The sequence below is a fragment of the Aythya ferina genome (genome assembly GCF_964211825.1).
Source record: "Aythya ferina genome assembly, chromosome: 16".
Taxonomy (NCBI): domain Eukaryota; kingdom Metazoa; phylum Chordata; class Aves; order Anseriformes; family Anatidae; genus Aythya; species Aythya ferina.
The window spans coordinates 9,054,114-9,081,566 of NC_140315.1; the positions used below are offsets into that span (position 1 = coordinate 9,054,114).

General features: G+C 56.7%; 1 protein-coding gene across 2 annotated transcripts; it reads right to left on the bottom strand.

Moving 5' to 3' along the window:
• Positions 1-765: 765 nt before the first annotated feature.
• Positions 766-13,728, bottom strand: TP53INP2 (tumor protein p53 inducible nuclear protein 2). Of its 2 annotated transcripts, none has more exons than XM_084538439.1 (4): positions 13,603-13,728; positions 7,849-8,176; positions 4,560-4,689; positions 766-3,132 (listed from the first exon to the last, which is right to left on the bottom strand). In XM_084538439.1, the coding sequence occupies exons 2-4, from the start codon at positions 7,970-7,972 to the stop codon at positions 2,880-2,882; spliced, it is 507 nt and encodes a 168-aa protein (XP_084394565.1). In that variant the 5' UTR covers positions 7,973-8,176; positions 13,603-13,728; the 3' UTR covers positions 766-2,879. The 2 variants fall into 2 exon arrangements, with proteins under 2 accessions (XP_084394565.1, XP_084394564.1); XM_084538438.1 differs by having other exon boundaries at positions 4,560-4,866.
• Between the last annotated feature and the right edge of the window lie 13,725 nt (positions 13,729-27,453).

Here is a 27,453-nt window from a genome sequence, read left to right on the forward strand (position 1 = left end):
GCGAGCACCTGGGGTAATTCACCACCCGGCATGGTGGCCCCAGCACATTTGCACCTCTCAGCTGAGGAAGGGGCAAAGGTATCGCAGCCAGCCCTAGTTTCAGGAGCTCTCTGCAGCAGCATCTCAGATGTGCAGAACTTGCAGCAGGTTAATATGAGCCGGGAGGCAGAAATTGCTATGGTTGTCCACTTCTTGATGTATATTTGGGCTAGAGAGAAAATTCTTCCTCTGAAGGCATTGCGTGGGCAGGGAACAGCCTGGTGGCCACAGAGGACACAATGCAGAGCCATGGGAAAGAGTGAGATGAGGGGTGCGGCTCCAGGATTCAGCCCCAGCCCTCCTTTGCCACTCTGAACCTTCCGGGCAGAGGCACCCGAATGCTCAGAACATCTTCTTTTGCCTTCAGCAGCACTTGTGGCAGCGTTTGTTTGCAATGCTCCCAGTTTCTCTCAGGGATCACTTTAGAAATAAGAAGGCATTTAATGTGAAGCCAAGGAAGCCAAAGGATGTAAACTTTCCCCTCGAGTCAAGGTGTCATCGGTCTCTGGTGGAGAACTGAAATGGCGCGTCCTGTTTGCCAGGCGATGGTGTGCTCAGCACAGCCTCACGGCTCTGCTGCGACGGTGCCCAGCGAGAGGCAGGGGGATGAGGAAGGCCCGAGGGAGCACCGGGCTCCCCAGCTCGTTCATCTCGGCTGTGAAAATAAGCTCTGCTACCTCCGAATTTATCAGAAAGGCTGAAAGAGCAGCGGAACAGAACAGCCCATTTTCTGCCTGGGAAGCTTTTACTGTGCCTTTTATTGAAATTAGAAAGCAGAATTTGAAATGGGGGGTTCTGTTAGAAATGGGACTGTGGTGCAGGCACCAGTCCCGGAGCAGGTACTGGCTGCAGGTGCAGGATGCGGCCGGTGTTGTGCCTGGCACAGGGCTTGTCAGCCGCTGTTGCTGCCCGCACCGTTTCTCAGCAGCATGGTAGCTGGTGCCGTGCGCATGTGATGAGCGTCGCAGGCCTCTGCACCATCCCAGCAGGAGTTGAACAAGAAACTGGCCTGGAAGAATTGAAACCGAGAGGCTCTGACGTGTGGCTTAAAATAGATATTTGAAATAAATTTTCATTCTTTCTGTGCTTTTGGGAACACTGTGTCATCAGAGCTAAAAATACACTCTGCAGGCAAACAGTATCAGCCACTTCCCATGAGGTCCAGGTTTCTCAGTCACAGATCCAGGAGGCTGGTAGTTACGGAAGGACTTGTGGGTGTTTTTTTTCCTCTCATTAGAAAAAAAAATATATAATAATAATAATAAAAAATCAACAGTCCAAGGTTTGACCTACCACAGTGACTTAAAACCAGTTCAGACACTGATGTTATGGGTGTTAGCAATGCTGAAGGGCAGACTCTCCAGTGGGGTGCTTGCTCTCTGGAGCAGCCTGGGTGCAGCAGCATTAAAAATCAGCATTGCTCACGACTGAATTTGGCCCATCTTGTGAAATATGCGAGTGTTGGTGGGGCCAGATGGGGAGTTCCCTGCGTGACTGCAGTCCAGTGGCAGTGCCAGCCCTGGTCTTGCTCCCACCACAGCCAGGGCCACGGTACCAACTCCGCATGGGCTCGCGCATCACAGCCGCTCTGTTTCCATCCTCACCCTCAGTTCAGCCTCTTCCCTGGCCTCGTGCTCACACCCGACCTCCTCGCCACTCTCATTTCACATCCTCTTGCCACTAGCTCCAACGTGCTTCCACCACCTCAGGGAGGCTGCGCGAGTCCCCTTCTCTGCTCTCCTCCAGGGAGTGATGCAGGGCAGGCAATGCTCCTTGGCTCAAACAGTGCCTCATCCAAGTGCATATAAACAGACAGACATGTGCAGATCCGTATGTACATCTAAATGTGTTATGTGGGTACAGCCAGTGCAGGCGAGTGGCTCCAGGAGGAGCACACAACCTTGAGGCTTGCTCGTGGCCAGCAGCTTGGTGGGACCAACACTTGCTGGAGGTTGTGGTGACCCCACCAACGTCCCCATGCTGACGCCACTTCCCTGCAGACCATGCTCTCCTCAGTGGTGCTCAAACAGCTCCTGGGTCAGTGCTTTGTTTCCTGAGATTTCTTGTAATGTTGTCTTTAAAAACACAAAACACCGAGACCTGCCTGGCTTTCTTTTGGGAACGGCAGTGGGGTTTTTCTATTATTGTGGTAAAAGTACAATTAAGAAATTTTGGCTGGGATGGGTTTTGCTGGTTTTACCTGTGCTGGAGCCACCAAGGCCACCTGCTGAGAGCATCACAGGCACTGCCAGGCCTGGGGCTGGAGCAGGGCAGTGCTGTGCCATGGGGCCACGCTAAGAAGGGACAAGATCAGGCCCTAGCAGCAGTGTCACCAGCATGCAGTGACAGCAGGGTCCCATCTCTGCTCAGGTCTGAGACACTAGGAGGGGAGGAGGTGTGGGGGAGGAAGCATAATTTAGTGTCGTTGACGATATTTTCCTAAAAACACCAAATCTCGTTGCTTTGTTCCTCTTTGCACTTCCACTTGGTATCCGCTTGTGACATCACAGTCTGTTTACACGGAGGAGTACGATGTCATAAAGAAAGGCACTGATGTCACAGGCTCTTCAGGACACAGAAGAACAGGCTTCTCCATGAATTTTGGAAAAGGGGCGACTTCACAGGGGGCACCGCCACCCTGCCCAGACGCTGGTGGACGGATGGGCAGGGGGCGGAGGACGGCACCGCTCTCCCGGCCCGCGCTGCGTGAGGCAATGCCAGCATGGGCCTGGAGACGGTGAGGGGTGAGGGGAGGCGGAGTGGCGGCACTGGGGCTGGTGTCGAAGGGAGGCCGAGCCCCGCCGGGAGGTGCCGTGGTGGCGGGGCGGCTGCTGGCGAGGTCAGTAGTTGCAGTGGCGCTGGCAGGGCTGGTGGAGGAAGCTCCCCGCACGCTGTCGGGCTCGGCGGGCCGGGCGCTGTCGGGCCCGGTCCTGCCGCTGCAGCGCCTTCTGGCTGAGCCATGGCTTTTCTGCCAGCTGCTTGGCCCGCTGCACCCGCCGTGCCTGGCTGACCTTCTCCAGGATGGCAGCCTTCACCGACAGGGACGTGGTGTGGTGCGGTGTGTGCCGCTCCAGCCGGGGCTCTGGCACCTCCCTGCGGAGAGACGGGACCGTCAGCGGCCAGCGGTGCCTGGTCCCCCCCAGCCACGAGGCCATCGTGCCCACGCACCAGCACCCCACGCTCACCCACCCTCCAGCCTCGTGGTGGCCGTATTGCCACCAGTACCCTCAAAGCCAGTGGGTAGGAGCCAAGCACAGCCCACACCCCCCTCATGTCCATCCCGCTCCTAATAAGATTTGTTCCCTTGCCTGTTCCTAGCTCTCTTTGGCCCCTTTCTTCACCCTCCAGCACTGAGGTTTCTCTTCAGCTCTCGAGATGGCACCGAGACCCTCAGGACAACTTTGCAAAGGGAAAGGTCCAAGAGGGATAATGTGCCCTGGCCAAAAAAAGGATCACCCCAAATTCTGCCTTGTGAGGCTGGGTAAATAAGCAGGCTGCAATGCCAGGGGACACTTCCCTCCCCATCAGGGGGCTCACAGAGGAGGTGCTGGAGGGCCAGTGTGAGGGTAGCAGCAACCCACAGCATAGTGGTACTGGGACTCACCGGTGGGTCAGGGCTTTGCCGGGTGCTGTGGGAAGAAGGCAGAGCTCCTCACGCTGCAGAGAGGATGCGGCCCCAGGAAGGGGCAGGGGGGGAGAAGGAGGGGAGTAGCTGGGAAAGGAGATGGCACTGGGGTCAGATTTTCCTTGCATCTGTTAGGTGGCAGGATGGGGCATCTCTGTTTAATGCCCCTGTTACACTGGACTGTGGGGCAGGGAGAAAGGTCTCACAGCCCAGGCCAGCAGAGAGCCAGGAAGGAGAGCTGGGGGCAGGGGTCTGCAGCACCCACCTGTGTGGGGAAACCAGGAACTCAGGTGCACCAGTGCCCAGGGGCTATCCTCTTCCAGTGGGGCTGCTTTGCCCCAGACCGGTGGTGGGGTAACACACAGCATCCTCAGTGGACTGCCATGTGTCTGTGCCAGCAGTAACCACCCGACAAGGGCTTCACGTGGCTGGTCCCACACCCACAGCTGTCTTAATGTGGACCCAGTGCACATCAAGGTCACTTTTCCAGAGTATTTTGGGGCACAGAGGCTGCTGTCCTTGCACAGCGCTGGCTGGGACACCCTGCCAGGTGGGACAAGGGGACACTGACGTCACAGAATCCCAGGATGGTTTGGGTTGGAAGTGACCTTCAGAGATCACCCAGACCAAGCCCTGCTATGGGCAGGGACATCTTTCACCAGATCAGGTTGCTCAAAGCCCTGTACAACCTGACCTTCAGTACCTCCAGCAATGGGGCATCCATAGCTTCTCTGGGCAACCTGCACCAGTGCCTCAGCAAGAAAAACTTCTTCCTAATAACAAACCTGAATCCACCCTCCTTCAGTTTAAAACCACCGTGACTGGGTCCCCTGGGCAGCACGGGTGAAATGCTGCGGTCACGCGCAGCCGCCCTAGTCCTTGGCCCCAAACTCACCCAGCAGCGGAGTCCTGCGGCTCCTCCGCGTCCAGCTCGAGGGTGCTGGTGACATAGACAGACATGCTGGGGTGCTCGATGAGCAGGTCCTCCATGGGGCTGCTGCCCACGCCGTCGGGGCCGGGCTCCTCTGCAGTAAAACATGGGGGAGGGGTGACAAACCAACTCTCGTCCATCAAGCAGGGGCCGGGCAGGGTGGGCACGGGGCTGCGGGCGTGGGCCGGGGCGGGTGGCGGCACCAGGCAGGGCCTCACCGAGCACCCGCAGGCCCCGGCCCGCCGCTGTGCGCCGGGGCGGGCAGCACCGCCTGGGGAGTGAGCGGGGTGCGGAGCCATGCGGGGCGCAGCGGGGACACACACACACCATGTACAGTGGGGAGGGGGGGGGGAGAGAAAGGGGCATCGTTAGTGCGAGAGGCACCCCACGGCGTCGCCGCCACTGCCGCGGTCCAGGGGAGTCTTGGCAGGGCAGCCATGCCCCTCGCGCTGACCCAGCGCGCAGGTTGACAGTTTTGGTCTGGGTGGATTTACCAAGCATCGGGGTTTACAGTAGACATTTTTTTTTTCCTTCTTGAAGTAGAGAAAGAAATTTGGCCAGAAGAACACATTGATTTTGTCTGCAAGCTTTCTTAGGTCACCTGAACTGCGGTGCTCACACACAGCTGCACCACAACGTGCACCTCCACGCGCACGGCACTGTGCACGTGTGGAACCAAGCAGACACACATGCACACACACGTGGTGCGCACCTTTTTCCTGGAAAAGACTTTTCTCTCGGGGAGTAAACTCTTCACTGAAAGCTTTCACTTTGGCTTTGACTTCAGTCCACCAGGGCCAATTTTCAGCTGGCTGAGCACGAGCTGCCCCCACGTGCTCTGGCCTCCGGCCACACGGGCCAGGGCTTTTCCCATGCCGGGAGCCACAGCTGTGCCCAGCAGGACACTGCGCTCACCACAAAACCCAGACCCGCTTCAGGCTCATCCCGGGGTCAGAGGAACCATTCTCTTCAGGGTGGGTTCAGTGCAGGTCTGTATGGACATGTCTGACTCTGCTGCTGGGTGAGGGTGCAGGAGAAATCAGAGGTGAATGTGAGCTTGCAGTGCCCAAACAGGCTAGAAAAAATATGAAGCATGAAGTATGGGGCAGGCATTCACCACCTAACATGTTCCAGCTCCTCCAGCCTAGGGCTTAGGGCCGGCCACAATTAGCCTTGCAGACAGGAGAGCATCTTTCTTCAGGTCAGTGGATACGAGGCTATGAATAGCTGCTGACATGCCAGGCTGCAGATTATTTGTCAGCCTGCAGCCAGACAGAGCCTGGCTCGAACACTTCTACCCCTGGGGTCAGGTGTGCTCCCATGACATGGAGCCATGTCTGCTTATCTGACCCATCCACCCCAAAGGTGGCTTCTAATGTCACAAGTGCTGTTACAGGGTTCCCCCATTGCTGGGGGACTTGCAGCCTGAACCCTAAGCCCTGAGAAATGCACCCAGAATGCTCCCAGGAGGGTGGGCGCATTCTGCAATGCACGGGTCAAAGATCTGCCGGGGGTGCAAGGATCTGGAGGCTGCTGGGGGAGTGCCAGACTGCGACGCGCTCGCCTGCCACCACCATAACGTGGAGGATCAGGGCTGGAGCCAAGAGGCTGAGGTTTTGAAGTGCTTTGCATAACTCAGGGCTCCGAAAAAGGGCTGAAATAAATCGATCCCTTGCTGGCTGGGGAATGCTTAGGCAGCCGTGGTGCCTGTGGGGATTAGCAGTGGGGTGCCGGGTCCATGCAGACACCCTTCCAAAGGCTGGGTCTGCAGTGAGGGCCTGGCTGTTTAATTAAAAAAAAAAAAAAAAACAAAAGACAACCAGAAATACAGGAGCCTTTAGTAACAAAGTCAGCCCTGGATCCCCACCGAGCCAGCTGTGGGCTCTCACACAAGGATTCATGGCACAGCCCAGCATTTCTCTGCTGGAGAAAACTTGTGGGTTTTGTGGCATGTTCTGGGCACGCTGTGGCCACTGCTGGCAATAGGACTGAGGCCAGCTGGCCCTGATGTGTGGCAACAGCATGCCCTGTGCTGCAGGGAACTCCTTGCAGCCCATCTCCTCCTGCATCACTGCTATGACCCCCAGGACAGCCACCAGGGAGCCCAGAGAACTGGGACTCCTCCATGGCTGCCTACACCACCCTCCTGCCTCCACCAGCTCTCCACAGGGCTCCCAGGCTGGCACCAGGGTGTCCCTGTCCCCTGCCCCAGGCATGTTTGAGTTCCCGTGCCCTTTCCAGCTCACTGCATGGGGCACAGATCCCTAATGAATGACACACATCAGCTCTGCTCAGTGCATGTGGCAGGGGCATCCCTGTGAGGGAGACGAGCCCCAGCCCCTGCAGGACCACCAGTGTCTCCTGGGCTGGGCTCTGTGACTCACCAGAGGCTGTAAAAGCAGCTGGAAGCCACCAAGGAGCAGCAACCCAAAGGCTGCAGTGCAGACAGGCTTGTTTGTGTAAGTTCGCTGTGCAATTTGCAAGCAAAAGGTCACAAAACGATCATTGCAATTGGTTGAGTCATAGGCCCTACAATAGCAACACAGAGATCTTAATGGAGCTTGAGAAGCTCTCGTGGCACAAGGAATGTGACCTGTCTGGCTGCTGTCGAAGGGCCTGGGATGGTCCCAGCCACCCCTGGGAGCGGGGAGCCCCAGCAGGGAAGGGGCTCCACGGGTACATTACAACTGTGGACCTTGCCCGAGTGCTCCTGGCAAGGGCGCTGGGAATGCTTTGGGAAGAGAAACCTTTACAAAAACTTTTGGAGCGGAGATTGGCTCCCCTGGGTGGCCTCAGATGACCCCAGTATGGCACAGAGCTGGAGATGGCTGCAAGGGGACGGGCACCCGGCTGAGCCGCGTGGCTGATGGCACCAGGCACAGCACCAGCCACAGTGGAGGGGACGTGCCCGTCACCCCCACCCACCTGTGGCTCAGCTAAGGCCACAGTGCTCTGTCCCCAGCCCCGTGAGCCTCCAGCAGATGGGACTGCACCGAAACTCAGGGGCACCTCCTGACCTGGGGCTGTGTGAGGATCCTGTTCTAGTGCTGGGGGCTCAGGAGCTGGGGGGCAGCATCACCTGCCAGCCCAGAGTGCCACCACTGCTGGTGTCAAGGCAGGAACCTCCCCTGAGAGAGCAAAAGGAAGGCTCCCAGGCAAGGTCTGCTATTGCCTGACAGGGCTTGTCCAGTGCTGGGAAGACAAGACCCTTCAGCAGCTACGTGAAACCAGGGTGAAACCTTGCTTTTCTCACCTCCAAGATCGATTACAAGCCATCCATCCTCCTCCTCCTCCTCCGAGACAAAGGGCTTGGGCTCCTCCAGGCCCTCAGGCAGGCTGCTGTCGCTGAAGAAGAGACTGGTGAGACGCTGGAACATGGTGGGAAGTGGTCAGATGGGGCAGGACAGGAAGAAAGCTACTGCTGAGTGCCTGCTTCAAAGCAGGGAGAGGCAGAGGGGCACGGAGCTTGACGGCGTTGGAGGTCCTTCCTTGGGGCAGGGGTGCTTTGCTGCTAACAAAGTCCCAGTTAAAGGGTGTGCAGTGCAGTTATGAGGTTCTTCTCTTGGCTTCAGTGCAAAGGCCTGCCAAAGAAAACAAAGAGAAACGCATTCAGACTGGACGTGTAGGATGTGTGGTGCTGGAGGGGACAGGAAGGCGTTCCAGCCCCACTCCCTGCTGTGTCCTGGAGCATTGTGCTACACGTGGATGTGCCAGGACAGGTGCCCACAGCCCCAGCCCCACATGGCAAGCACCACCGCCGCATCCCCTCCCTGGCCAGCCGCACATCCCAGGGGCAGCACCAAGCACTGTCCTGCAGTCAGGCTGGGACCTGCTCCCCTCTCTGTAAACCTGTTCCTCCATCACCGCACGCAGGCTGTGGCATGAATCTCTGTGGGACAGGCAAGGAACAGGGTGATGATGATGCTGTGTCTGAAGACCTGGCATGAGCCAGGGCGATTGCTGCAGTGCAAGAGGGGTTGGGCCCTAAGATCCACTCTTAGCAGGGTGCTAAACGCACACCTCACAAGAGGACAGAGGCACCAGCACCCCTGCCTGCCCCAAGCTGCTCTCCAAGAAGCTGTTCAGGATGGGCCACAGACCAAAACTGCAGCTGGAGGCTGGGAAGCAGCAGGGGAGCCTTTCGTTTGATTTTTCTTTCTATTAGTAATGCGTGCTGATTGGAGTCAGGCTCGAGAACTCTGTGCTGATGCCTCTTTTACATTGGTGTCATTCCGAAAGCTGTCACTGTTATTTTCTCTGTGTGCACTTGTAAAGCAGCCACACACAGTTCCAGCTTTGGTAGGTGACACCGTCACATGTGGCATTGCTGGTACTTTTCAGCAGTGCCCCAAGACCAAGCAATGTTTCCGTACAAGCGAGGTTCTCCAGGATCACAGCCCAGCACTATGGGGCAGAAACACAACTAAGTGCAAGGGGGACAGGGACAGCTGTCTTGTGCCTGTCCCCTTCCTGACAGGGGCGATGGGGCATTTCCAGCACAGCCACTGCTGTCCCTCTCGGCAGACCTAGGGGCTTGGGCAGGTGTCATGGGCAAGGCTCTTCTCCAACCAGGCTACATTACTGTGCCAGTTTTACCACTAGGGAAAAATTCCCTGCAGCTGGGGGGAGGTCAGGACTCCAATTTCAGCCGTGTCTGCAAAGCTTTCAGAAAGCCACGCACAGATGGCAGACACAAGGCACCGAGTATTAATCGTGCAGAGAAAATGCATTTGGTCCAGAGACATAAAAGGGCATTAAAATGCCACCAAGGGCGGGATGTGGGGGAAAGGCAGAGTCCCTCACCAGGCTAACTGCATGCGGTCCTGCCCGGCACACTGAGGGTAAAGCCCAGCTGGCAGCTCCAGGAGGAAGGTGGTGAATCCACGGGATCTGCAGAGCTGCCAGTCTGGGGACAGGACATCCTCAGTGCACCTGGCTTCAGAGGTGAACGGGGGTCCCCTTGTTGGCTACAAGCTGGTTGGTGAGAGCAGGGACCCAGTGCAAGCCCTGGGCAGCTCTGGGGTAATTGAGGGGGGCTCGGTACCACCAGGCAGCCGGTGCAAGCCAGCCCCTGCAGCCGCAGCCAGGCTCACAGTGGGTATGTGCAGTGAGTCCAGGTGCTTGCTCCTGCTCCCGAGCTCTGGCACACTTGTATTTATTTATTTATTTGTTCTGGGATTGCTGTGCATTTTGCCTTCTTGCTCACAGATGTACAGGAGATCTAATGCCTGCTCCACAAGGCCAAAAAAAAAAAAAGAAGAAAAAAAAAAAAAAAAAGAGGGATCTTTGAGGATGATGGGATCCCCCTAGCCTCCAGGGCTCATCCTGCATCTCTGCTGCCACAATTCGCCCCTTCACCAGCACCCGAGAAGTGGCAGTGGCTGAGCGAGCCAGGTCCAGGCAGGACGCCTTGCTCACAGCATGCTCAAGCCATCTCTTGGCATAAAGTCAAGAAGGATTCCCCACTACTTCTAGGAGTAGGCACTGCCCCCCGCCCGCCTCGAGGTCTGCTGGAAGTGCTCCTAGCTTGAGGGGGGCTGCCTGCCTCTTTTCCCCAGGCACACGCACCACAGCTTGGCAGGGGGATGCCGGTGGCTGGGAGAGGCCCTGGACAAGGAACTCCTCTCCAGCAGGCTCAAAGCTGAGCTCAGGATAAGTTACAGTCATAACAGAGGGCAGAAAGTCTTGGCTTTTATTTGTATTGTTTAAACCCGAGAGCTGCCTTCACTGGACGACAGCAGACTTCAGGAAATGCGCTCCTCCTTCCGTCCCTCCAGGCCTCTCAGGAAACCAGTCCCAAAGCACTGCGGCTGCCACCAGGAGAGCAAGGGAGAGAACGTCTGGGCTCCACAGATCCTTACCCTAATTCATGGATAAATTCCCTTTCCTAAAGGCACAAGGCACGGTGGATGCTATTAGTTCGAATTGACGCCCCACCCCAAATTTAGCTTCTTTTTCTAAAAACCCTGAGGTAACACTTCCATAGGCAGATCCCACCCCCACAACAAGGCAGGACCCCCACCCACCTCCCACTGCACTGGGCAGTGGGGAAGGGGCTCACGAGCAGCTGCCAGAGCAGCAGGAAAGAGGGAAAGCTCCCCCAGGAGCAAAAGGTGGATCACTTCAAGGGTCCTGCCCCAGGCAGCGTACACACACCACCAGCTACCCCAGCTGCCTCACAAGAACTCCCTGCTGCTGGGGGGGGCTTTCCATGCTTGGGCAAACTCATTGCTGAGAGCAGCCAGGGTCCCCACAGTGAGCTTTAGGGGGGGGGGGGGGGGGGGGGCAGCCCCCAGCTTCGGGGCCTCCACAAGAGGAGCATCCTTCAGCAACGGCCAGGGCTGGGATCCCCAGGCAGGATCAGCCTTGGGGGTGAAGCAAGTTTGCCTTGCCCGCACCACAGCAGGAATATGGCCAAATCCACCAGCTCAACAAGAGGCAGCGTGACGCTTCTCAGAGAGTCCACCCTGTGCAGGAGGCAGGTTCTCTGCCCTGGGGATCTTTAATCCTCGCGCTCAGGTCAGTCTGCCAGCCAGTGGGGAATGCCTGCAAGGGCCACACACTTGGGGACAGAGATGTTTCCCAAGCAGCCCAGCCCTCCCAGAAAGCCCAACAGCCACAGCATTTAGAACTTGCTGGAGGGTATTAAATAATACACATTAAAGTAGGAGTATGGAAATTATAATGCATTTAGTTATCCCCCCCCAAAACCTCTACACAATAATTAGCTTCCTGAGTCACCGTCCCTGCGAATAACTCCAGGAACTAAGAATAGGCGAGAGGAATGGCAGCACGGCCCCGAGGTGCGCGAGGAGCCCGCGGCAGCCTCAGCCTCACAAGGGCTGGCAGCTCCAGGCTGCAACACCAGCAGCTGCTCCGCCTGGAAACACCACCGGGCTCCTGGAAACTTCCCACAAACACCCCACAGCACAGCAGGAGGGATGCTGATGACAAATGGCAGAGACGGGTCCTTCCTCAGCAGGGCTAAGAATACTCTGAGCTCTCATGGTGGTGGAAGGATAAATCAGGTGTGTGCCTCCAGCACAAGCGGGAAGTGTTATTTTCAGTTCACTTCACCTAAATTAGTCAAGCACATCCCAGGCTGCTGTCTCCGTGCAGCGTGTACCAAAACCCTAAAGCCAGCACTGAGACAGAGAGAAGGGAGTGGGGATGCCCCCACTTAGCGCCCCAGGAGGGGTTGATGAGGCATCCCCGCTCTGCCCCCCATCCCTCCCATCCCTGGCAGGACCCGACCTGCCACAGGCTTGCCCTCTGCAGGGCTGTCCCTGTGTCCCTGTGTCACACCCGCGTTGCCTCAAATGGAGCAACAGCAAAGGGAGGGGGAAAAGAAGGCAGGGAGCAACAAGAAAAGCCCGGAGAAAGAAAACTCTAACGTGAAACTTTCTTTACTGGTGGGAGACGACCCTTTTGGCTTGGATCACACCAACCAAGTCATTTCAGCATCCAAACCAAGCAAGACTCCAGAGACAACAAAACCCCAATGCTGAGGCAATCCCTGCAAGTGCCAAGACATCCACTCCAGTGCCAGCTGCGCAGGGTCCCTGTGCTGCTACTGCAGGGAAGGTCACTGCCCCAAGAACAAACCTCATCTGCTGCCATCTAATGCCATTGCACACAGAGCCCTGGCAAGCCTGCCAGCAGCCAAGCCGGCAGGAATTTTTAGATTTGCTGCAAGCAGACCTAGGAAATGCAATGAACCCAGATGTTTCCTCTCTGGGATACGCTGTGTAAAACATCCCTGGGAGCACAGGTTGGGAGGCAAGCAGTCCCAGCATCACAGCCTTGGGACATCACAGGAGGCCCAGCGCTGACGGGAAGGGTGGACTTTGGCACCCCAGGCTCACCTTGGCATCTGTCCTGAGCCTGCCTGGGGCCATGTGGGGCCAGGCAAGCCCTGCTGAGCAATTCACCCTAAAAAGCTCTGCGACAAGAGTTCACACCCCAGGTTTTCCCAGCCTTGCTCCGAGCAGGTGATACTGGTTTATTCCTGACAGAAAAGCTTCCCCTGCATTTTTTCCTTTTTACATCCGGCCAGACAAGCTCGGGTTGATGCAACAGATTCCTAACGGTGACAGTGAGGTAGAACAGAAATATCGGCGTTCTTTTGGGGGGAATTAAAAAAGGAGAGGAAATATTTATTCCAGAGGGAAAAAAAAAAAAAAAAAAAAGAAGTTCTTGGCACTGCATGGCCCCAGCCCGGTGGGAACAAAGCTGCAGCACCGTCCTACACCCAGTGCCTGTTCCCGCAGGGGCTCGGTGTCCCAGCAAGGCGTTGGCCATGCCCGTGGCCACCCCTGGCACCCGCCCAGCCCTCGCTGCCGCCCGCTGCCGGCACCGGGCGCTGCCGCCTCGCACCCGGGGCACCCTCAGCGCTGCGAGGGCTTCGCAACCCCGCGCCCCCAACGCCCCCCCCCGAGGGCGCTGCGCCACGGGCCCGGGGGAGCCGCTGCCACGGCTCGGGCTCACCCGGGGAGCCCCGCAGCGGGGCCGGGAGCGGCCGCACGGCCCCGGGCACCCCCCCCGCATCCCGGGGCCGGGGTCACGGGGGGACAGCGCTGGAGGGGGGGGTGCTCGTGACGTCCCAATGTCATATGCAAATGAGGTGACGTCACAGCGGCCTTCCAGCGCGCCGCAGCCAATGGGGGCCGCGGGCGGCCCGGCTCCGAGAGCGGCGGTGCAGAAACAAACAACAGGCGGGGGGGGGTGGGGGGGGAAGGGGGGGGCGCGCTGCCCGGCCCGGCCCCGCCGCGCTGACCTGACCCGGCCCGGCACGGGAGGACAAAGGCTCCCCCCCCCCGACTCCGCCGCCACCGCCACCCGGCTCCGTGCCCAGCCGAACCGCAGCCCCCCGCCCGCAGCCGGGATAAGGGTCCCGCTGCCGGTTAGCTCGCACCGAGCCCTGCCCCAGCCCCGCCGCCCCCCCCCCACCACCCCAGGACACCGCGAGCCGCCCCCCGGAGCCCCCCGATCCTTGTCCCGCACTCACCTCGCCCGGTGCGGCCGTGGGAAGCGGTGGCGGAGGCCGGAGGGAAGGAGGCGGCGGGGGCGGGGGCGCGCACCGCGCGGTTCTGCGCCGCGCCCGCCGTTGCCCCGCACAAATCGGGACCTCCCGACAGCTGATCGTGACGTCACAAAGCGGCCCGCCCGCCCCCGCCCGCCGGCCAATGGGAGGCGGGGCCGCGCGGAGCCCCGCCCCCTCCCCGGGGGGTCCCGCGCCCGCGCCCGCGCCCGCGGCGGGTCCCGGTACCGGGGGGGTCGGCACCGGTCATGGACGGGGCGGCTCCGGAGCCCGAGCCCCGCGTGGGTCGGCTGCGGGCAGAGCTCCTCCGGGCCGAGCCGGGCGTTTCCAGCCCGGTGCCCCCGGTGCAGCTCGAGGGGTTCCCGGGGGTCTCGTCCGTGCCCGAGGAGGAGCCCCCCGGGGCTCGCCAACGCGGGTCTCACCGGAGGGTGCGGCCCCCGCCGGCCGCAGCCGAGTGTAGAAATCCCCCTTTAACGGGAGTGGGTGTGAAGGAGTGCACCGGGGCAAATCCCGCTAGGCTTGAGCTTACCCCAGGACAAACCCTCCCGTCCCGTCCCGTCCCCACGATGTAAACCCGCGTGGGCCGCTCCTGCCCGTCCCCACCGGGCCCGGAGGTGTTCCCAGCCCCGCTGCCCGGCTCCAGTCTGCACCGTGCTGCACCGAAACCCGGTGTGGCAGCCGGGAGCTACGAGGCACGGATCCCCCCCCCCGGCAGCGGGGTGACCGGGCTGTGCCCCTCCCGGTCCCGCTGCCGCGGGCACGGGGCCGGTGGCAGCGCCCAGCAAGGTGCCCGCAGGTCTCCTGCCGGCGGGGAGCGGCCGCTCGGCGGCACGTGGCGGCACGGGACCGGGCGCTGCTGAGCTCTGTGTAACCCGGTGGCACCCCGTGCACTCGGGTGACTGCTGAAAATAGGATGATGAGCACGTTGGTTTCTGCTTCACCGGAGGGGTTTGGAGAAGCAGCACCAAAAGCTCCCGGCAAGGTGCAGAGCCAGCGTGTAATGCAGGTGCTTTGTTTCAGCGCTGACACGCAGCCATTGGCATGCAAAGCAGCCAGGGCTCTCATTAGTTCCCTGTCCTTTACTGAAAACAGGATGCTGCGCCCAGCTACACAAAACTCGAAGAAACAACAGACTGGGAAAGGGTAACGCGACTGGATCTTTGCAAAGCCCTCCAGGAACGTGTCAGCAGCAGCGGGGTGGGCTGAGCACAGGCGTCCCTCCAGCAGCCCCGTGTCCCTACAGCATCCTGAGGCCACCTCGCTGCAACCTGGCCAGGTGCTTGTGCTGGCATCTGGGACGTGGGGCTCCCTTCATCCCCGTGAGCGTTGCCCCAGTCATTTCCCTGGCTGATGACAGGGTCACACAGGCAACTGCTGAGCACTGTGAAGAAACATTTCATAACCGTGCCCCCTGGCCTGGGGTTATAGGTCAAAAGTAAGCCTGAGACCTGGCAGCTCCGATATGCCTGTGGATCAGTTTGAGTCACATGGCTTGCTGCCTTTTTGTGAGTTGCCTGCTCATCATTTTGGGGCTGGGAGGAATTCTTAATGAAGCCATGCACAGAAACAATGCTTAAAACACACAGTTTGTGCAACAGAACAGAGAAAAGGAAAAGGAAAAGGAAAAGGAACTGAGCTGAAGTTGCTCTTCCTCCCTTTCCAGAAGGAGCCCCCAGCCACAGGTCACCCCTGGGCTGCAAGCATGACCCATGGGTGTGCCCAGGAAGCATGGCCCCCATCCATCCCTCCTGCCACTTGGGGTCAGGCTAAAGGAAAAGCTTCTGCTTTGACCACTGATCCATTCCCTATCCCCCTCTGAAATGGTCTAGGAGGTGCCACTGTCACCCACACCTCAGGCATCAGGGTGTCTTCTGCTTCAGCTCCTCATTGTTTTCATGCTGCTGTCTCTTGAGATGGGGATTCTTGGAAGACCTTGGGAAAAGCTGTTTTTCTGTCTCCTGGATCAAGGAAAGACAGAACACACTGCTTTACATCATTAAGAGTCCTCCTTGTTTTCTTCACTTTTGCTCTGGCCCTTCAAGCCACAGCCCCAGAACGGGAGGTGTGCTGGCTGTGGGTGGGAGCTCTGCCTCTGCTCACTCTTATTTCAAGACTGGGGATGAATCCTTCCCTGGGGACACCTCAAGCTGTTCCTGGGGCTGGACACGAGACCTCAGCCTGAACAAGGGGCTGAGGGGTGGAGGGGACAGATGCCACCTCCCAGTGATCACAGCCATGGGACACCCACAGCACTGCAGCACCAAGAAGCCTACCTATTTCATTTATATGCCTACGGCCCATGAGGCACCTGAGGATGTGGGAAAGCTCTGCCCTGGGTGCAGCAGCAGGCAGGCAGGCTTCAGACTGCACATTTGTCCCCAGGGAGCTGCCTGTCACCTGGGATGGGAATGGTCCAGGGTGTTCAGAGCTGCAGCCCAGGGCCTGGGGCTGCTGCAGGCTCTAAGAATGGGTTTCCAGTAGTGAAGAAGTTTGCCTACAGCAAATAATTGTGAGAGTGCTCAGAAAATGTGCAACATCAGCTGGTGAACTCAGCTGAAATAAATCTGGGTGTTATATTTACACTTCTCTGGGAAAGAAAAAAAAAATAAAAAAAAAGACTTGCTCTGTATTTGGAGTTTGGTTCAATTGTCCCCATATTCATTCGTGTGAGAGGTCATCAGCTTTCTGCCAGGCAGTGACAAAACATCTTTTGAAACAAGGATTGCAAAAGATTTGGGCCCTGGGAGGTGGCCCAGAGAGGCAGGTGCTCTGAGGCAGCCAAGGGGGGATGTGCTGGCCACCTTCTGCACCCGCATGGCCCATGGTGGGGTTTCAATCCCAGGCAGGGAGGCTGCAGGGCACCCAGAACACCCCCTGCCAGGACATCCCCGCAAGCATCCCCGCCTGACCCTGGCCGGGAGTTCTCTGACTCAGTGCCTTTTGATTGACGTCTTGTTTTCTACTGGCTTCTTGCTTGGCTTTGGGACAGGAGGAAACGGGAGCTGTCACGATGAGCCCAGCAATTCTCCTCGGGGCAGTTTTGGGGTGTGTGCCTCAGCCAGGGGCGCTGCCTGCACGGATGAGGCGTCCGATGGCTGCACTGGCGCTCGTCCAGGGAAGGTGGGTTGGTAACAGCAGCAGCCCGGAGGGGAAGCGAGCAATATTTTCCCTCCAGCCTTGGTAAAATCATTTTGGGTGGTAGGAAAGTAGCTGGGAAATTTTGCCTTCCCAGGTCCTTGCTCCTGGGGAGGACTGAGAGGACAAGGTCGAGGGGGAACTCTCAGGCCACCCAGCTCTGTGTCACAAAGTAGCTTCAGAAGTGATGAGGGACAGAGCTGCCTGCAAACAGAGCCATGCTGCTGACATCTCCCAGCCTGGAAGGTGACACTGGAGCTGCAGGCTGCTGTCCCTGTGGGAAAGGGAGCCATGCCCCCCGTGCCCACAGCCTGAGTGCAGGAGGTGGCCATCCCCTTCCTAAGGAGACACCTGGTGAAGTGCAGCAGCTCCAGGACGTGCTGTACTCGGGGACAGGAGCCCCGCATCCCGCCCTCCTGGGTGCCAGGCCCCTGCCCGCCCTGCTGGGCCTCGTTAATGTCAGGGCAGGCAGGGGAGGACACCTCTTGGCAGCAGCACCCGCATGCTTGTGGTGGGCACCGAGAGCTTGCTGGCCCATCCGTCAGCTCAGCCTGCTCACTGGTGTGCATCGGTTTATTTTAAATCTCTTGCTGTCACAGGAGGCAGGAGCTACCGACACTCAAATGCAAGCCAGGACAGTTAAGAGCAAATAAAATGAAGCCTCAGTCTTCCATTCCTAGGGCTGGGAGAATTAAAGGTGAGGAAATCGCTCTTCTGTGCATGCCCAGCCTTGCCTGCTCAGCGAGGGCTGAGCGTGGGCCGAGCGGTATGTCCCACAGCAGCAGTTCACTTTGCTGCTGTGATCCAGGCTTGCCCCTTCCCTTTGGCCCTCCACCCCTCGGCACAGAGCCACACCGTGCCTTCCCCCAGCTGCTGGCCACAGGGGACACTGCTCTGGCCACCGCCGTGGCACCATGGTGCTGTGGTGCCATGGCCCAGCTCTGGCATGGACACAAAGCTGTTCCTTTGGGCATTCTGGATCACCTGCTCCTCTTCCTCAGTGGTGACTTTCCAGGGCTGGTGCTGCAGCAGGTCCCTGGGACAGGGGATGTTTATCCAGCACTCAGATCAACCCTGATCTTTAAATAACAAACTGGGAGGATCTGTTCCAGGCAGTGCTCAAGCTCCTCAGCCGTGCTGATGTCTGTCCTTGCAGTGACTTCACCTTCACTATTTCCGTACCATCTTCAGCCTGCAACATGCAGGGCAGCTGCTGTCTGTGGGCAACAAGTGAAGGACAGAGCAGACATGGGGCAATTTTTCCATGTTCTGCCCACGAGTTGGTCAGTGAGGTTCTCTTTGTGCAGAGTGCTTTGGTCTGGGGACCCTGTTTAGCAGCTCTTTACATGCTTCTTGATCAAGATTGTGCAGCCAGGTGTGAAAAGTGGGGGACGGACCTGGGGAGCTAATGGTGAGCCTGGAGCAAGCTCCCCTTGTTGGGATTTTCCTCCTTGATGAGCTCCTGTGGCTGCAGTAAAGGCCTTATGCTAGCACTGAGCAAAGTCTTTGGAGCCTAACAGCACAGCTACCCACAGAGACAGAGGGACACCAGGACAGGAGATCTCTGCCTGCTGCTCACAGAGAAATGTGGCTGTGCTCCTGGTGCCACCCAGGGCTTAAAGCCAAGAGAGCTCCCAGTACAGGAGGGCAGCTATAGATGCCCCATCCTCCCCACGCCCACCTCAGCAGCTCAACCATGGTGAGAAAGTTGGGGCCACATCCCAGATGGGGCTGGCACCCACAGAGCAGCACAGCCACATGCTGCAGTGCCAGGGGGTGCAGCTGCCTGCGGCACGGCCACTCTGCTTCATCCTCTGTGCTCCCAGGGCCATTTGTGCTTCCAGGGTTGTCCCCAAGGCCACGTGAAGGCACTGGGGCAGTAGCACCGCGGGTCACGGCCACACCAGGGCCTCCATGGAAAAATGTCCCACCCCAGCACGGTGCAGCTTGTGCCTGACAAGAGCTGACAGTCTCAGGGCTGCGACACCCACAGGTCACAGAGGGGTTGGGACAAATGAAGGACGCTCAGCAGGAGGGCTGAGTCCCAGTCTTGTCTCTCACCTTTGTCCTGTCTGGGGACAGTGCTGGCCTTTCCTGGGTGCCTGGGTGCTGCCAGCCCTGGGCCGGCCCTGCCAGGCACAGCTTGTGTTACTGCAGGGATGGGGAGGGAATTGACACCATGGAGCTTGCTGGCAGAGGAGGAAAAGCCTTGGCGGCCTCCCAGGCCTTTCAAAAACCCTCCCCCAGACGAGTGAGGCCAGGCAGAACCTCAGCACCTCTCTGCGGGGAGCTGGGAGGGGAGGCAGGGTCACAGTGACATTGGTGATGGGGCTCCAGACTGGAGGGTAACCAGAGGACAGGGGCGAGTCTTTGCTGTCTGGGCACCATCCCAAAACCTTTCACACATACAGGAGTTTTTAAACAAATACATGCAGCCCCTGATCGCGGTGTGGGTCGCTGACTGTCACAGTCCATTCGCATCCTGGCTGCAGATCGAGCACAAGGCACGGCTGAAGCACATGAGCAGTGTTTGCTTGGCCTGGATCTGCCTGGGTTCATCATCCCAGGGCTCAGTGCTGGGTTGAACCCACAGTGCTCATGCCTGGGACATGTCTGTTTCTGCTTGCAGCAGCACTGCACCATCCCCCAGCGACGCTGGGCGCCTGCTCCCCACAGCCTTACATGCCACAGATGCTGTTGGAGACCTCAGAGAGGTCTGGCTTGGCAGCGAGCTTTAATGGCCCCAAGAGGGTGACCCAGCATCTGTGCCTGTCAGTTTGCACCTGGGGCTGTGGTCTGCCCCAGCACAGAGCTTTCCGAGGCGCTGACCTTAAAAAGTGTACATCACGGGCTGCTTGGAAGGGTTCTGCTCCCAGGCTTTTCCACTGGGCCTTGGCAGACACCACTGCCCTGCCAGCCGAGAGCTCCCACCCAGCGTGGCTGTCACCCAGCCCAGCCCAAGCAGCTTTCAAAGGCTGCCCCCACAGGGACCAAGCCCCAGTGCGGCCCTCAGAGCCCTCTCTATGATGAATGTGGAGGAAAAGCTTAATTCAAAGCCCACCCAAGCAGCAGATGTACTGCTATCCCACACCCTGAAGCCCAGGTTTCTGCTGCTCCTACTGAAAGTCTCCTTGGAAGGAGGGAAAGCAGCAAAGGCCTTTCATGGCATTTTGGAAGAAAGGTTTTTGCTTCACCTTTAGCAAAGATTTACCTTGGTTGCACTGGTATTAAATGCAATAAGCATACAAAGCCATGCCACAATGCATTTTAAGCGACTGTGGTGAAGACAGTACTTCTGTCTGTTGGATGGGGCACTGCTGCAGAGCTGCCTCCAGTGCACCAGACCCTAGCCCCACCAACAGCCCTGGGGACAGTGCAGCCAGGCAGGCTTTGAATTTCTACTGAAAAACCCTAGGAAGGAAAGGGGGCTTAAAACATTCTTCTCTCTCTCTCTCTCTCTCTTTTTTTTTTTTTTTTTTTTTTTTTTTTTTTTTTGTGAATATTAATAGAAAGACCCAAAATCCATTTGCCTTCTCTTCAACCCCCTTCCAAACATTTGGGTATTGGACAATGCTGAAAACTCGGAACCTGTGATGCATCAGAGCACGAGAGCGAGCAGGGGCCATAAGTCAGCACACAGCCCAAAAATAGCACAAGAGGGTTATCTGAAAAATGCACTAAATATAGACAAAACCAGTCCAGGCCCCCAGCTGCAGTGCGGGCAGCCTGGCATGCAGCTGAGCACCCCTCTCAGACAGACGTGCCCCGAGGGGGCCTGGTCACCCCAGCTCAGCATGGAGCAAGCTGGCAGGTCACCACCCGCAGAGCCCGCAGGCAGGGCTCCTCTCCAGGGCAGGGCGTTCAGCTCCATTCACAGCAGTGACTGGGAAACCCTGCAGTTTTCCAGCACTTTACAGCACTGTAAAAACTCTACCCGGCAGTGGTACCTCAGGGGCAGGAGCCTCGCCCCGCACTGCTCAACATGGTGACCCGGGGCTGCAGCTCTTGGGGTAGGGGATGGGCAGCCCTGTGCTTGGGCCTGCGGCTCCGTCTGGGCACCGGCATCCCACAGCTCTGCCTCTTCCTGAGATTTGGTGATTTCTGGTTATTAGCTCCTCGGATTAAGAAATAAAACGTCTCCCTAAGGATGAGGACTGAGACAATGGCAGAAAATGTGTCTGACAGGTCTTGGTGTGGAGGCTTTGAAATGTGGTAGGCAAGTCTCCTTGAAATAAACCCAAGAGCCCTCGAGGTCCCCAGGGCTCACGAGTGAGCGGCCCTGGAGCCAGGCACGTGCTGCGGGTCCCAGCCTGCCTGCTGCCGTCGGGTCGGTCTTGTGAGCGGGTCACACCTGTAGCACGAGGCTGGCCCCGTCAGCTGGGGTTGTCAGCGTGCTTTATTCACAGATCCGAGGTAAATACTTTGCCAGGCATCTCTGACACAGAGTGCACAGGGGTTGTGAAGAGGTGCTTCACCTGACAGCGAGCACCCCTCCCCAGCACCACTGCCCTCGATTTCTTCCTCATCTCCAGTTGCAGTTTCGGCCACCGAGGAAGCTGGTTTTGCAAGGTCAGCGACACAAACACGCCCGGTGACCAGACCTTCCTTGATCCGCTGGGCCGCGGGGCTCGGCCCACACGGTTAATCACTTCTTTCATAAACACCGTGTCATGGTGCTGTAGATTAGCTCTCACAAACAGCACCAGCCCCCCCCCCCCTGCCCTTACCCATGCATAGCACCATGAGAAGGGGCTGGAGAGGTGAGGTCGGGAGCAGGAGGGGACGCACTATGCCAGGGGCAAGGGTTCGCAGAGCTCGTGCCCCCTGCAAGCCCACCCAAGCAAGGAGAGCAAGCAAGGAGGTTGTCAGGGGCTGATCCATAGCAGGGGGATGGAGTCAGGCACGGGGGGCTCTTGGGAAGGGTCACAGCCATATCATATCCTTCACCTAGCCCTGCATCAGCATTCCCAGGTCCAAGCGATAGCCTCCCAAGCAGCTCTGCAATCTCTCTTCCCAGGTGGACCAAACACAGAAGTTTCATTTCAGTGAGCTTTCCTGGTCTCATCTGAAGGAAGGCAATGACACCAGAAAGGGCATGTTTTGGAGAACTTGTGGTTTTCTGCCTACAAACCTCTTCACCTCTGAACCCTCACACACTTAGATAAAAAGCTCTTGCAGAATTGCTTCTCCTGCAAAACCCATGTTGCTCCAGTTTGAATGTTTGTGTGTGTGTAACTCAGGTTGAAAAAAAAAAAAACACCACACAAAAACAAACCACCTTTTTACTTCCTGCTCTTCCACCACTGAAGGCCACCCTGCAGGTGATGCAAGAGCTGGCTATGATTGCAGTGTGACTGCAATCCCTCTGTGCCTGGGGCAGTGAGGGTTGCACAAGGGGTATTGGTGGGTCAGGTGTGAAAGTAAAGCCAGCAAAGAGACCACTGCTCCCCTCACGCTGCAGGGAGGGTGTAGAAAAGCAGTGGGGAGGACTGAAACAATGCTTATGGTTGTGATAAAGTGTTTTAGAGGTGCCTGGTTCAGCCTCCAAAATGCTGCATTAAGCCAAAATATTTTAATTCCAGTACTTGCACTTTCCACTTGGGGCTGGCACCACTGGTGCCAATGCAAGAAGTTGCCACTGAAGAGGACAGGACTTGTGTATGTGCTTATCTTTAGGAGCACTGTTGTCCTCTAAAAAGGCCAGGAAGCTAAAGGTGGTATCATTATCGCAACCCTTTCCACCAGCAATCTGAAGAAACAAAGACGAATCTGAATGATGATGAGCTAATTTGGCTGACACCCTAGGGAGGGAGGTGCCCATCCCTTCCCTGCTTTGCTGAGCAAGAGCAGCATGCCAGAGATGGGAGAGCAGCTCAAAACAACGGGTGTCACCCTGGGGACAGGAGGTGGCCCCAGCAATCCAGCCAGGCAGGTGGAGCTGGGGGCACTGGGGAGCCGGAGAGACAGGTTTGGGACAGGGACGGCACCTCCCCAGGGCCTCCTCACTGGGGAATTAGGTCACAGCGGGGCCTCTTTGTGGGCACACACTGAGCCAGGTGGGCTCCTTGGCCTCTGCTCTGCACAGGGTTCCCTAAATTTGATAGCAGTGAAGTGCTGGGGTGGTCAGGCTCCCTTTCAGGTGGGGAGATTTGGCTGTGGCTGGATGGGGAATGCAGAGCAGGGCCGGGTGCTGCAGCTTGTGTGTGGCGCTGGTCCTGGTGCATGGTGCTGTCTGTGCTCACTGCTGTGTGCCTGTGCAAGAGGAGGCAGTTGGCAGGGGACTTTTTTTGGAATGAAAACAGGAGAAATGCTGCAAGCAAGACACTGGCATAAGCATCTTACAGGGAAGCTCACAGCTGTATCATTCACAGGAGACACTGTTTTCAAGGTGTTTGCCAGAAATTGCCCATTGCTTCCCCAAACTAGCCAGAGACCCCTAAACTTGCTTTATCCATTGCTTAGTGGCAGGGGCTTGCCTGCAGCAGAATAACCCCCTTTTCCAGAGGCAGCAGCTGAGCAGCCCCTGTCCACCACGTGGCCAGCTCAGGGCTGCGGCGAGGCCACGCGTGATGGCACAAGGGAAGGGGAAGGGTTCTGAGGTTTCCTCCCAGGCCTCTGCCCCTGGGTGTTCTGGAGAGACTCACACACCATGGGACGGATGGGTACAGACTTCAAAGTGCCACGTCCCATGGGACAAAACTGCCAGGGGGGAGGTGACTCTTCCCTGAGAGATGGTCACAAGTCTCAGCACCCAGCAGCAATGCTGAGCATCTGGAGCGGTGGCAGAGTCACCACCAGGCGAGTCATGCATCAGGATGGCCACGTGCGTGACAACGAATGGCCACAGGTGCAGGTCTGGGGAGGGAGAAGAACTGAGGTCACCAGCAAAGTCACCGGCATGTCTGAGCACCAGCCACCTCCATTCCAGCTGCCCAGAGCATCTTCCAGTGCCTCCTGCTGGCACCATCCCACCCTGACCAGCCTCTCCCTGGGAAGGCTGTCCCCTCCTTTTCTTCCCAACAGCCCCACCTGTAACAGGAGACTCCATCCCCACTGTGCTGGTGCCATGGGGATACCCCAGGAGTGCTCCAGGTTGGGGTAACCCAACCCCAGGCAGCAGTGTCACCCTCAGCTCCAGCAAGGATCCCGGCCTCAGCATCAGCTGGCACCAGAAGAGGGAGCTGGAAGTTCTCTGCTCAGAGGACCCATGTCATCCATGCTGCTGCCCTCCTGCTTGGGATGAGACATGCTGCTGCCCACACCTCTTGCCTGGGCACTTTGAAAAGTGAGGGACACCACAGCCACTTTCCTGAGCTGGTTTGCTCATAATGACCACCTTGCACCAGGGCTGGAAGAGGGCAGAGATTTTTTATTTTCATCTAAAAGCCTGGAAGCATCCGGCTGAGGGCAAGGGGCAGGGGCACGTGACCTTGGAGCAAGGAAGGGATGTCCCCAGCTGCACCAGGGGGAACAAAACAGGAGCATGTGGCTGTGGCCCTGGCTGAGGGGTTTGGTGTGGTTTGTCACATGAAATGGTGGCACAGTCACCCCGGGAAGCCCAGCCAATGTAACCCACCAGAGCTCCTTGAGCATGGGAACATGGCACAGCCTGCGTCCCAAAGCCCTGGAGGTGACAACACCCGGAGGAGGTGGGACATCGGGGGCCGGTGGGGTGGCACAGGCAGAGGCAGAGACTGACCCGGCCATAGCCTGACCTGGGGAATTTTCTAATAAAAAAAGGTCAGTGTGTTTTCAAGCCAGAGTCAATGCCTTTCTCCAGGAGGGAAGCATGGAAATGGGCTCCTAAAAAATGTCTCTAGTTTATGTGGAAACGTGGCTTCAGAGAGGGTCCACTGCTCCTTGTCCCCAGGGAGGGCAGCGATGAGGCAGATGGTGGGGACAGGGGCAGCTACGGGCAGGGCACTGCACGTGACAAACTACCCTGAACAGCAGCAGTCTGTGTCTCGGCAAGCACCAAGGGGCAGAGCAGAGGACTGTGAGTCCATCCTTACACTGTTCAGCTGCCACTTTGCTTGTTTCTCCCCACAGCAACCCATTCTACCACAAACCACAGGCAGAAAATGTTTCATTATTTGGACACTGGGGATCACTTGCAGTTTTCAGTTTCCACCTACATTTCAACCCAGAAAACTTACCACTGCCTTTTTCTTTCCTTCCAGACATTTCTGTGGAAGGTTTTTCTTCTTTTCTGACAAGTGCTTTAGTCTGTTGTACTTCAGTTCACTAGAGAGCAAGAAGAAATCAGTATTTTAGCCTGACTTATGCCTCCCAAACCCCAGGAGCTGCAGGAGGCATTGACTCAACAGACGACCAGATCTATGCACCTAAATCCCCTGCACCTGGCAGCCACCTGTGCACTTTTTTTTTTTTTTTTTTTTTTGCTCTAGCATGTTCTTTTCAAACTACTAGGTATGCAAATACAGAGCAATCAGTGTTTTGAATAGTCTGACCTAAAATATTTTTAGTGAGACACAAAAACCTGAGCCTCCACCTGTGCCTGTGTCTTGGGTTTCAGAGTGAATAGGTACATAAGGGCTTATTTCAATATAAAAAGCATCATTCCCTGTGAGGAGGATAACTAAGAGGAGCAATTAATCTTGTAACACATTTGTATGCCAAGTTTTAAATAGTTACAAGAAAGCAGGTATAATGCTTTGGCACTGCCTCCCATTGCAAATGTTCAGATGTTGAAGCGTCTCTTTGCAAGTGCTTCATCTTTGGGGTGCTTTGAAAGTGAACGTCTGATGCTTTCTCATGTCTGGTGGTATTGTAATGTGGGAGAGATGCAAAGCATGTCTTAGCTGTAAAATAAGACATTAAGGGGTGTGACAGGCATATAGCCCCTGGGAATTTCTACAAATACATATGCAAGCAGGTGCCGTGGGGTTTGTAGAGAGAGGGTTTTCCACTTTGTTGAAGTGGAAAAAACAGGCTTTGGGCCCACACTAACTCTTCTTCGAGTCTGAAAAATAGGCACACATCTTTAAATCTAAAAAAAGTACAAGTCAAAAGGATTAATGCTGAGAACAAGCTATTTGATAGGTAGGCTGAGAAATCTCTGATGCCTGCACTTGATCTGGTTTCTCCTATGCTAGAGCAATGCCTGCCACTACTGAGAACTGCCAAGGATTTGGTCTTGCTATAAATTTCATCTCATACGGGGAAGAAGATGGAAACAGGACAGTTTAAACACACAGGGTTCCCTAGAGTAACTTCAGCACATTTCCTATGGCTGTTCAGAAGAGCAGACACAACTAAAAAGGTTTTCAGCCCTGCAGTGCGTGTCTGTACCACTCTCCAGGCAGGGGACAGAAACAGTGCTCAGGTACCATTCACCCCTCTCTGCAGCACAGGAGCTTGTGCAGCCCCTGTGAGAATTTTGGAAACTCTTCCTTGTGGACATGTCCTCCTGCTACACACCACGAGGGAAAGCTACAGACCTTGCTCCAGGCAGTGCCATGGGGATGGCACGCCTGGGCCTTCCTGTCCCACCTACAGCTCACACGAGACCAGTCCCATGTCATCTGGCCATAGGTGTCCTGCTGCTCCCTCTCCCAGCATCATTGTAGCCCCTCCAGCTGTTCCAATGTGGACGTGGAAATATAACTGCAAAGTGAGCCATAGTTTTATTTTCCTTTAACCTGTTTTTCCACGTTGCCAGCTTTGTTCCTTGTGTTGGGCTTGATCTGGCAATGTGGCACTTTCCTGAACTGACTGAACTGAGTTTCTGTGGGAAACTCCCTGAAACTAACAGTGTTTCACCAGTCCAATCGAAAAGGTACAGAATCCGTGGCATTGAATGAGGAGTGCTTCTGGATGTCATCCAGGGTTGCCAGATGATACAGGTGAAACACGTGCACTTCCTGGGGCTGGTGTTGTTTTTGTGACATTGGTTTGGATCAGAATCGAGCTGAGTTTGGGCACAAAGTTTAGTCAGTGATTTTTGGAGGAGGTTGCAAGACACCTGAGTTCAAAATCTTTGATGTCATCATTTAATCTCCATGGATTAGCTGGAAAAATATTCATCCAGACCTTTACGCTGTTCCAGCTTAGCATCAGTCTGAGGGAGGTGGGGCTGTTCAGCCTGGAGAAGAGAAGGCTCCAGGGAGACCTCACAGCAGCCTGACAGAACCTAAAGGGGCTACAGGAAAGCTGGGGAGGGACTCTTTGTCAGGAGGTGTAGGGATAGGACAAGGGTAGTGGCTTTAAATTAAAAAAGGGTAGGTTTAGATTAGAAGTAAGGAAGAAATTATTTACTCAGAGGGTGGTGAGGCCCAGTTTGCCCAGAGAAGCTGTGGATGCCCCATCCCTGGCAGTGTTCAAGGTCAGGCTGGATGAGGCCCTGAGCAACCTGATCTAGTGGGAGGTGTCCCTGCCCATGGCAGGGGGTTGGAACTGGATGGGCTTTGAGGTTCCTTCCAGCCCAAACCATTCTGTGATTCTATGAATGGATTTCCACGTGGGGGCTGCTCCCTGCACTGCTGTCTTCCTTTATGCAGCAGGGATGGACAGAAAACATGTCAGAAGGAGGAATGTATGATTACACTACTTTAGACAAAGAAATATTTTCACTGTAACTAAAACTGCACGCAACAAGGTGGATTCTGTATTTCTGCTGCCTTTATTCCCAATGAATACAGAATCTAAATTTGTCCTCTAGTG

Bases quoted from the DNA above. Each gene is read 5' to 3' on its own strand.
- TP53INP2 (XM_084538438.1), bottom strand. From the start codon at position 7,972: ATGTTCCAGCGTCTCACCAGTCTCTTCTTCAGCGACAGCAGCCTGCCT. The intron at 4,867-7,848 runs GTGAGAAAAGCA...CTCACTCCCCAG, and splicing joins GCTTGTAATCGATCTTGGAG to GCGGTGCTGCCCGCCCCGGC. The intron at 3,133-4,559 runs GTGAGTTTGGGG...GTCTCTCCGCAG, and splicing joins CCGCAGGACTCCGCTGCTGG to GGAGGTGCCAGAGCCCCGGC.